Raw genomic sequence first — 10,639 nt, forward strand, 5'->3', positions numbered from 1 at the left:
AGACATAGAAAATAGGTGCAGGAGTAGGCCATTCGGCCCTTCGAGCCTGCACCGCCATTCAATATGATCATGGCTGATCATCCAACTCAGTATCCTGTACCTGCCTTCTCTCCATACCCCCTGATCCCTTTAGCCACAAGGGCCACATCTAACTCCCTCTTAAATATAGCCAATGAACTGGCCTCAACTACCTTCTGTGGCAGAGAGTTCCAGAGATTCACCACTCTCTGTGTAAAAAATGTTTTTCTCATCTCGGTCCTACTTTTTCTCATCTCGGTCCTACAGGAGCCTGAAAACTGTCGAAAGCCTTCTGAAAGTCCAGATATAACACATCCACAGGTTCTCCCTTATCCACTCTACTAGTTACATCCTCGAAAAGTTCTATAAGATTCGTCAGACATGATTTACCTTTCGTAAATCCATGCTGACTTTGTCCAATGATTTCACCACTTTCCAAATGTGCTGCTGTCCCATCTTTAATAACTGACTCTAGCAGTTTCCCCACCACCGATGTTAGACTAACTGGTCTGTAATTCCCCGCTTTCTCTCTCCCTCTCTTTTTAAAAAGTGGGGTTACATTAGCTACCCTGTGCTTCTTGGACGTGGTGGTGGAAAGATTGGAGGAAACAGGGCCGCGACGTGAACGCTCTTTCCTTGACCGCCCCCTTACCATTACTCAACGAGATGAATCCTGATCTTTAATGCGGTTGGCAACTAGCTAGGAATTTAATCTAAACACATGTAGCCCTGATCAAGTTGTATAAAACAACGGCAATAAGTACAACAGGACATCCAGTTTGATCAGGTAGAAGCAAGAAATCAATATCATCCTCCGACATTTCCGTCACCTCCACCGCGATCCCACCACCAGTGATTTCTTCACATCCCCGCCCCTTACCGCTTTCCGCTGAGACAACTCTGTGGTTCACACATCGTTTCCCACCCAAACCTCTCCCTTCTCTTGGTACTTTCCCCTGCAAGTCAAGTCAAGTCAAGTCAAGTCAAGTCAACCACTGGAGATGTAACACCTGTGCCTATACCCCCCTCCCTCTTCTCTATCCAGGGACCCCAGCAGTCCTTCCAGGTGCACCTCGTCTAACCTCATTCACTGCATCCGATGTTCTCGAAGTGGCCTCCTGTTCTTCGGCGAGACCAAAGATAGACTCGCCGACTGTTTCACCGAACACTTGCGCTCAGTCCTCCTCTGCCCATTCTCATATTGACCTTTCTGACCTGCACCTTCTCCATTGTCTGAACAGTGCCTCATATTCCACTTGAGTAGCTGACAACCCAATGGCATGAACATGCCCCCCCCCCCCCTCTCCTCCCCTCATTAAAACATAATATCAGTGGGCACTTCTATCAGTGGGCACAGTTTTACATTATCTGTCAAATCCTCTTATAAATTTGTCTTACTTCTAATACTATTCCTCTTAACCTTGCTAAGGAAATAATTTCAACATTCTTGGAGTTCCTCATAAGACCCCCATTCCTTCTAACTTTATTCAAAAATCATTTCAGCTATCCAAGACCTTGAAAGACCTTAAATGACAATAGCACGGAGCACATTGGTCTTTAGTTTAGTTTAGTTGAGAGATACAGTGTGGAAACAGGCCCTTCGGCCCACCGATCCCAGCACATTAACACTACCCTACACACACTAGGGACAATTATACATTTATATATTCATACAAAGCCAATTAACCTACAATTAACCTACAAATCTGTACGTTCTTTGGAGAGTGAGAAGAAACCGAAGATCTCAGAGAAGATCCATGCGGGTCACGGGGAGAATGTACAAACTCCATACAGACAGTACCCGTAGTCGGGGTCGAACCCGGGGCTCTGACGCTGTAAAGCAGGAGCTCTACCGCTACTCCACCGTGCCGTTAAGAAATCTTTTGAATTCATGTTAAGATTGTTCAAAAGCCTCATCATCTACAAATCACTATAACTTAATTCTGTCAATATACCATGCAAAAATTACTATTTCTACGATGCAGGTATAAGATTGTTATAAAGAATTACAATCACTGCCTTCAAATAGCACAAGACTGTCTTCACTCACTATGTTCTGCTTAGTAGTTAATGTTTCTAAAGGGAAGAATTGTTCTGTTTTGAAAGAACTAGAATTGATTATTGAAACTTTTACAGAACTAGATGTTTCTTAATGCGACGTGGATTATTTTCTTAGCAATTGTTTACCACATGAGCGATTACAAATAGAAATTAATGGAGATTAATTCCTTTGAGATAATGTTTCTTGAGTAACAGTGCAAAAACCTATTTATTTTAATCTTCTGTGCAATGTAGTTTAGTTTAGATTAGTTTAGAAATACAGTGCGGAAACCAGTCCTTCGGTCCACCGAGTCTGCGCAGTCCAGTGATCGATCCCCGCACACTAAGACTATCCTACACACACTAGGGACAATTTACAAATTTTTCAAAGCCAATTAACCTACAAACCTGTATGCCATTGGAGTGTGGGAGGAAACAGGACTACCCAGAGAAAACCCAGGCAGGTCACGGGGAGAACGTGCAAACTCCGTACAGACAGCATCTGTGGTCAGGATCGAACCTGGGTCTCTGCCGCTGTAAGGCTATATTATAAAACTTATTTTGTATCAATGCATATCAAATTTAAATTATTTTTATCACAGCAGATATTTTATTGGTCTTGTGGCAGTCCTGTGTTGATCAGTGATCTAGATGATTAAGATATTCCAGGTGGAGATACAATGAGCCAAAATGGATTAGCAAAAATTTTTCATGTAATCAGTTCACACGGTATTAGCGTTAAAAAAGTATGTTTCAGTGTTCCTTGGTTTGTTTTATGTGGGGGGTGGAGGGGGAGGGGTTGGGGAAAACTTTTTTTCAATCTCTTATCTCGACGGAGATCCGTATCGTATCTCCGTCCCCACCGCGTCCTAACATCGTGGAGTTGGCAAACTGTGGAAACAGGCCCTTCGGCCCAACTCACCCACACCAGCCAACAATGTCCCAGCTCCCCTAGTCAACTCCAAGTATATCCTGCCTATTCTGTGTTTTTAACTTTTTTTATGACAATTTCATATTTCCAGCAAATCGTTCTGATATACAGTTAACCTGCCCGGAGTCAGTGATAAATGCGTTGTTTTTATGCTATCCGGATATTACTAGATTAATGCAAGTATGCAGTCGAACATTTCTCTAGACAATTTAAGATAACTATCATTAATTTGCTGATCCACACTGTTCAACCGATGTTGTGCTAAATATCAGGAAGTACTGTTCAAATGATGGGGTTGCTAATTTCATCATGGATTCGATCAGTAAAGTGGGAACGTTGCAATAAAAACACAATTTTTAAAAAACTTATTCCGATTAAATAGATAACTTGGCCTTCAACACAGCCATGCAATGAGACACAGATAATTTTTCGAGTACAATTGCAGCCTCGAAGGCAACTGTTAACTTTTAAAATAGTCTGAACGCATTCGTTGTCTGTTGTTGACTGTGCGTCTGATACATTTTGCCTCATTTGCGGCTGTTATTAGAATGTTGCACCATGTCCTCAATTAAATCCCTTGGCAGCCGAGATTTACGGTATTACACACAATCTGCGATGGAACGGTGAAGTGAGAATAGACTTCAGCTTGTCCCATTAGTCTAAAGTTCAGGAGTCATCAGTGGAATGGAATCCAATTTGCAGGAGTCAAAATACGTCGTCCTACACTTCAGCACGAAGGTATAAATGGGCCACATAAATCCGGTTTTTTTTTCGTTTCACATTTGGTGCGTGTGATGATATATATCCCTCTAATCTTTCTATCTCCATTTTCAAAAATCGCATAATAAAAAGGCAAAGTCTCCTTATTTATTCCCTATTTTCAATTGCTTCAGTATATCAACCAGTGCAACCAAGTTCTTATACCTCTTCATTTAGTCCAGAGATCTATTTCTCTTTACATTCTCCTCACACAACCAGGTATTTTAAGTTATTTCAGGCACAGAAATTGGTTCATAATCTTTGCTTCTTTCTTCAAAAGTTTCCTTCTGACATTTGACTCAAATGCTTCTCACCAACAGTTCATTCCAGTTAGTTTGCCATCAATGCCAGTAATTTTCCATTTGAGTGCGGTCCTAGGTCAAACGTTGAATTGAGAGAAGAAAGTGCTTGGCTTCATATTTCTTTTCATATATCATGACTTAGAAACATAGAAACATAGAAAATAGGTGCAGGAGTAGGCCATTCGGCCCTTCGAGCCTGCACCGCCATTCAATATGATCATGGCTGATCATCCAACTCAGTATCCTGTACCTGCCTTCTCTCCATACCCCCTGATACCTTTAGCCACAAGGGCCACATCTAACTCCCTCTTAACTATAATAATAATAATAATAATAATAATAATAATATATTTTATTGTCATTGCACATAAGCGCAACGAGGTTTGTTATGCAGCTTCCATCCGATGTCATAACATAAATAACTAATAAAATTTAGATTTAGGTTTAGATATAGCCAATGAACTGGCCTCAACTACCTTCTGTGGAAGAGAATTCCAGAGATTCACCACTATCTATGTGAAAAATGTTTTTCTCATCTCGGTCCTAAAAGATTTCCCCCTAATAATAATAATAATAATAATAATAATAATAATAATAATAATAATAATAATAATAATAATAATAATAATAATAATAATAATAATAATATCTTTTATTGTCATTGCACGTCAGTGCAACGAGATTTAGTATGCAGCTCCAACTGATGAAAAAGAAAAGTAAAATAAATAAATAAGCTGTGTGTCGTGACCATCCGAGGGAGACAGTCCAGGGGGGGTGGGGGGCACTCAGCAGGGCCGGTTCAGAGCCGCTCTTGGAATAAACTGTGACTCCTTGTTCTGGACTTCCCCAACATCGGGAATAATCTTCCTGCATCTAGCCTGTCCAACCCCTTAAGAATTTTGTAAGTTTCTATAAGATCAATAATCACTTCACAATAAGGAAGAAAGTATCCAATAATAACTGACATAGAAACATAGAAAATAGATGCAGGAGGAGGCCATTCGGCCCGTCGACACTTCGGACACATTTATGGTGGCTAATATCAAAATGCACCTCCTCCTCCTCCTCCATTGCCAGAGTGGGATTCCACACGAGAACTTCAGGAACAGCAGCCCAATTTCGACCCAACGATGTGAACAATAAGTTCTCCAATTTTAAATAACTTCGACAAACCCTTCTCTTTTCTCTCGCCGTTCTCCTCCCCAACCCATTCCCACCTGTGAACCAGTTTCTGCCCCCCTCCCCATTCCTCCACTAAGAGTCTGTTAACTAGCTTCGATATTCACAATTACATATCCCTCTTAGGCTCACATGTGCTCCTATGTCTAACCCTCGACCAACAATCTGCCTATCAGGAAACCCAGGCTCCCGAGATCATCTGTTGCCAGCCGTGAGTTACCCTGCCTCTTGACGCTTCCATTTTTTTAATCCACTCCCCCTCACCACAATTAGTCTGAAGAAGATTTCCCGACCCGAAACATAGATACATAGAAAATAGTTGCAGGAGTAGGCCATTTGGCCCTTCGAGCCTGCACCGCCATTCAATATGATCATGGCTGATCATCCAACTCAGTATCCTGTACCTGCCTTCTCTCCATACCCCCTGATCCCTTTAGCCACAAGGGGCACATCTAACTCCCTCTTAAACATAGCCAATGAACTGGCCTCAACTACCAGGTGGCAGAGAGTTCCACAGATTCACCACTCTCTGTGTGAAAAATGTTTTTCTCATCTCGGTCTTAAAGGATTTCCCCCTTATCCTTAAACTGTGACCCCTGCTGTGAAACATCACACGTTCTCCAGAGACGCTGCCTGATCCGCTCAGCTACCCCAGCATTTTGTGTCCACCTTTGGTAAGACCAGCATCTGCAGCTCCGTGGTATTACATCAAAATCTGCCACTTCCTCTGTATCTATGGCTGGATATAAATCGATCAAATTGCCCAAATCCTTTGAGTTAGAGTTAATGGCAAGACGAGGGTGATGAGCAACTGCAAAATAATATCAAGCAGTCCCAAATTACAGTTAGGGTAACTAATACACCTCAGGCCACAGTAATAGAAGCAGCTCAGTGGGACTCTAGGAACAGTGGCGACAATTTTAACTTCTGATTCTGGTAAATCTGAACAGGTCACAGTTAAAAGCAGGATAATTATGACCCTCTTCTGATTCCACTGCATTCCCACTGTGGCCTGATATTATCTTGCTATTTTCAGCACGAGAAAGGTTCCCTCTGGCTTTACCATTGCAATGCAGTCCACAATCTCAAACCTGATTCTGAGAAAGGCATAACTGGTATCTGGTCAAGAGGCCAAGAGAAACCCAGCTAAATCAGTGTACGGAGGAGCAGGAATGCCTTGGTTCCCACTTACCCTGGACCACCCCAGCCTCGATTGTCCCAGGAGCGCCGGGGAGATGGCCAGCCCTGCCGGCAGTCTGTTCGTTTTTTCATCTCTTTGTTAATTTAGTGTTTGTTAAAAGTTTGATTTAATGTAAGTGGGATAGGGGATCGGGGGAAACTTTTTATTTCAGGTTCTTACCTTCCCGGAGATGTGATCATTTTTCGGAACACATTCTCCGGGCTCTGCGGCCTACCATCGCTGGAGCTGGGAGCCGCCTCGGACTGTCGTGAGCCCCACCGCGGGGCGCGGACTTAACATTCGAGCGGATCCCTTGCCTGGGATCGCTCCCATCGCGGCCTGCGGACTTACCGACAAGGGCTCGCAGTCTCGGGAGAGGCCGAGTCAGGAGCTCCATCGCCGCAGAAGGTTCAACCAGCCCCAACGCGAGGTTTGATCGCCCGGCGCGGGGGAGCTGACATCCCCCCCCGATGCAGGAGCTGAACGCCTCGACGCGGAGGGCCCAAACGCCGCCGGCTATGGGAGTCAAGATCCCGTCAACGGGGACTCGAGGCCCCCGACCAAGGAAGAACACAAGGGAAGGACTTGAACTTTATTTCGCCTTCCATCACAGTGAGGAATGTGTAGGAGTCACTGTGGTGGATGTTCATGTTAAAATGTGTTTTTGAGTCTGTTGCTTTTAATTGTACGACTGACCTGGCCAATGAAATTCCTCGTATGTTGCAAAACATACTTGGCGATTAAAATCTGATTCTGATTCTGATTCTGAAAGGACGACATGGTGTCGCACTAGTAAAGCTACTGTATTATTGCGCAAGAGACCCTGGTTCGATACTGACTATGGGTGCTGTCTGTAGGGAATTTGTACTTTCTCGATGTGACCTGCGTGGGTTTTCACCGAGATCTTCGGTTTCCTCCCACACTCTAAAGACACAGGTTTGTAGGTTAATTCGGCTTGGTAGAAATGTAGAATTGTCCTTAGTGTATGTAGCATAGTGTTAGTGTGCGGGGATTGCTGGTCGGTATGGACTCGGTGGGGCGAAGGGCCTATTTCCACACTGTATGTCTAAACTAAACTAAACTAAACCCTAGATTTCCACTAGATCCTGGTTATAATCTATTGTAATGGTTCAATAGTTCCTTATTGTCACGTATACACAGAACAGTGAAATTCCTTTTCGCAACCACAAAATGCACAGTCGCCACTATTTTGACACCGTTTAAAAAAAAAAGAATAAAACACAAACAGTGCAAAGCCCAGTCTATCTCTGTTGGATGTCCTGGAATGACCCCGATCCAGGTAAGCCCGACCCAACATCCCTCTCCTCTGCCGACCGCCTCTGTGTCCCGGGGGCGACCTTGAAGGTGCTGGAGGCAATACCCCTCTCCTCCCGGCCCACTCCTCGTGTCTGTCACCACCAGCAGCTCTCTCCACAAGTCTACGACTTTGGACCCAAATTGGACCAATTTGTCGCCCAAATTGTCAGTCCTATCCCACCCAGGTTAAGGAAGGAAGTGAAGGGAAGTGATGGAAATAAAGCCCAGTTGATACTCCAATCTGAAGACTTCTCTGTTATAGGGACGACAGATGGCACAATGGGCTAAGTGTTCGGCTGGCAACCGCAAGGTAGCCGGTTCGAATCCCGCTTGGAGTGCATACTGTCGTTGTGTCCTTGGGCAAGACACTTCACCCACCTTTGCCTGTGTGTGAATGTGTGTGAATGTGTGTGAGTGATTGGTGGTGGTCGGAGGGGCCGTGGGCGCAGATTGGCAGCCACGCTTCCGTCAGTCTGCCCCAGGGCAGCTGTGGCTACAGAAGTAGCTTACCACCACCGAGTGTGACTGAGGAGTGAATGAATAATGCGATGTATAGCGCCTTGAGTATTAGAAAGGCGCTATATAAATCCCATCCACTATTAAAAATCCCATCCATTATTATTATAGTTGAGGATTTAGGACTCTCGCTTACTTCCTCTACTCTAATTTTGTTCAGATCAGTAGCATAAACACGCAACACTTTCAGAAACATTTAGACAGGTACATGGATGGGACAGGTTTAGAGGGATATGGGGCAGGCGGGACCAGTGTAGAATGGAAATATTGGCCAGTGTGGGCAGGTTGGGCGGAGGTGCCTATTGCCACACGACTCTATGACTCTAAACATAGTCATCAGGACCTCTAGGATAAAGACCTTTCATTAACTTTCCCAAGCTGGGTGCATTGATGTCAGGATCTGACTGTAAGCGAACATCTTTAACTCAAATAATTTGCTATCAACCATTCGAGCCATGCAGCATGAAAACAGGCTCTTCAGCCCAACTTGGCCATGCCAACCCAAACCTCACCCATCCATGCACCTGTCCAAATGTTTTTTTAAATGTTGTTATGCTAGATGCAGGAAAAATGTTCCCAATGTTGGGCGAGTCCAGAACTAGGGGCCACAGCCTTAGAATAAAGGGGAGGTCATTTAAGACTGAGGTGAGAGAAAACACGTTTTCACCCAGAGAGTTGTGAATTTATGGAATTCCCTGCCACAGAGGGCAGTGGAGGCCAAGTCACCGAATGGATTTAAGAGATAGTTAGATAGAGCTCTAGGGGCTAGTGGAGTCAAGGGATATGGCGAGAAGGCAGGCACGGTTATTGATAGGGGACGATCAGCCATGATCACAATGAATGGCGGTGCTGGCTCAAAGGGACGAATGGCCTCCTCCTGCACCTATTTTCTATGTATGTTTCTATGTTATAATACCTGCAGCAATTACCCCACCTGACAGCTCAATCAATATACCCACCACCCTCCGTTTGAAAAATTACACCTCAAGTTCTGATTACGTTTTGCTCCACTCACCTTAATCCTATGTCCTCTGGTTCTTGAATCATCTACCCTTGATATACGACTCTGTGCATCGACCCCATTTATTCCCCTCATGATATTATACTCCTCTACAAGGTCACCCCTCATCCTTCTTCGCTCCAAGGAATAAAGTCCTAGTCTGTCCAACCTCTACAGACAACTCATGCCCTCAAGCCCAGGCAACATCCTCGGAAATCTTCTCTGCACTCTTTCCAGCTTAAACCCCATCACATGAGGATGGTAGCGAATGGCATGTTGGCCTTTATAACAAGAGGAGTCGAGAACAGGAGCAAAGAGGTCCTTCTACGGTTGTACACGGCCCTAGTGAGACCACACCTGGAGTATTGTGTGCAGTTTTGGTCCCCTAATTTGAGGAAGGACATTCTTGCTACTGAGGGAGTGAAGCGTAGGTTTACAAGGTTAATTCCCGGGATGGCGTGACTGTCATATGCTGAGAGAATGGAGCAGCTGGGCTTGTACACTCTGGAGTTTAGAAGGATGAGAGGGTATCTTATTGAAACATATAAGATTGTTAAGGGTTTGGACATGCTAGAGGCAGGAAACATGTTCCCGATGTTGGGGGAATCCAGAACCAGGGGCCACAGTTTAAGAATATGGGGTCAGCCATTTAGAACGGAGATGAGGAAACACTTTTTCTCACAGAGAGTTGTAAGTCTGTGGAATTCTCTGCCTCAGAGGGCAGTGGAGGCCGGTTCTCTGGATGCTTTCAAGAGAGAGCTAGAGAGGGCTCTTAAAGATAGCAGGGAGGAGATATGGGGAGAAGGCAGGAACAGGGTACTGATTGTGGATGATCAGCCATGATCACATTGAATGGCAGTGCTGGCTCGAAGGGCCGAAGGGCCGAATGGCCTACTCCTGCAGCTATTGTCTATTGTCTATTGTCTATTGTCTATTGTAGCTGACAGCTAAATCACTTCCCCTTAACTCTAACATCAGCTGGTGGTTTCATGAAGGAAATATTGGACAAGAATGTCCTTAAATGACTCACCCACAATCTCACTTGGTTCCTTGTTGTAGAGCTTTTTGTTCCAATAAAGTAGCCTCAAGAAGGGAACGGACACCAAAAGGACCAAGACAATTCCAACGAACATGTGTCCTGTGAATTCTGCAAAATGCAGGCCCTGTGGTGAGAGAGGGCAAAAATATAGAAACCTTCAATATAGAAAATTGCTCAGTACAATAATAACTTCTCTCTTTTACATCGAACATCTAGTGTGGGATGGTTTAGTGATGATGCTGCTCACAGCACCAGAGAACCAGGTTCAATCCTGACCTCTGATGCAGTCTGTGTGGAGTTTGCATGTTCTCTCTACTGCTGCGTGGGTTTCCACTGAGGGCTCCGGTTTCCTCCATCA

The 10,639-nt window shown here is 44.5% G+C and overlaps 1 protein-coding gene across 1 annotated transcript in view; it reads right to left on the reverse strand.

The window, feature by feature from the left end:
- LOC116974738 (P protein-like) overlaps window positions 1-10,375 on the reverse strand; it is a 28,696-nt gene extending 18,321 nt beyond the window's left edge. The window contains exon 1 of the mRNA XM_033023453.1: window positions 10,273-10,375. Within this exon, the coding sequence (XP_032879344.1) occupies window positions 10,273-10,375 (103 nt within the window). The remainder of the gene's footprint in view (window positions 1-10,272) is intronic.
- Window positions 10,376-10,639: the final 264 nt, after the last annotated feature.

The sequence above is a fragment of the Amblyraja radiata genome, chromosome 6, assembly GCF_010909765.2.
Source record: "Amblyraja radiata isolate CabotCenter1 chromosome 6, sAmbRad1.1.pri, whole genome shotgun sequence".
In the NCBI taxonomy this organism is placed as follows: domain Eukaryota; kingdom Metazoa; phylum Chordata; class Chondrichthyes; order Rajiformes; family Rajidae; genus Amblyraja; species Amblyraja radiata.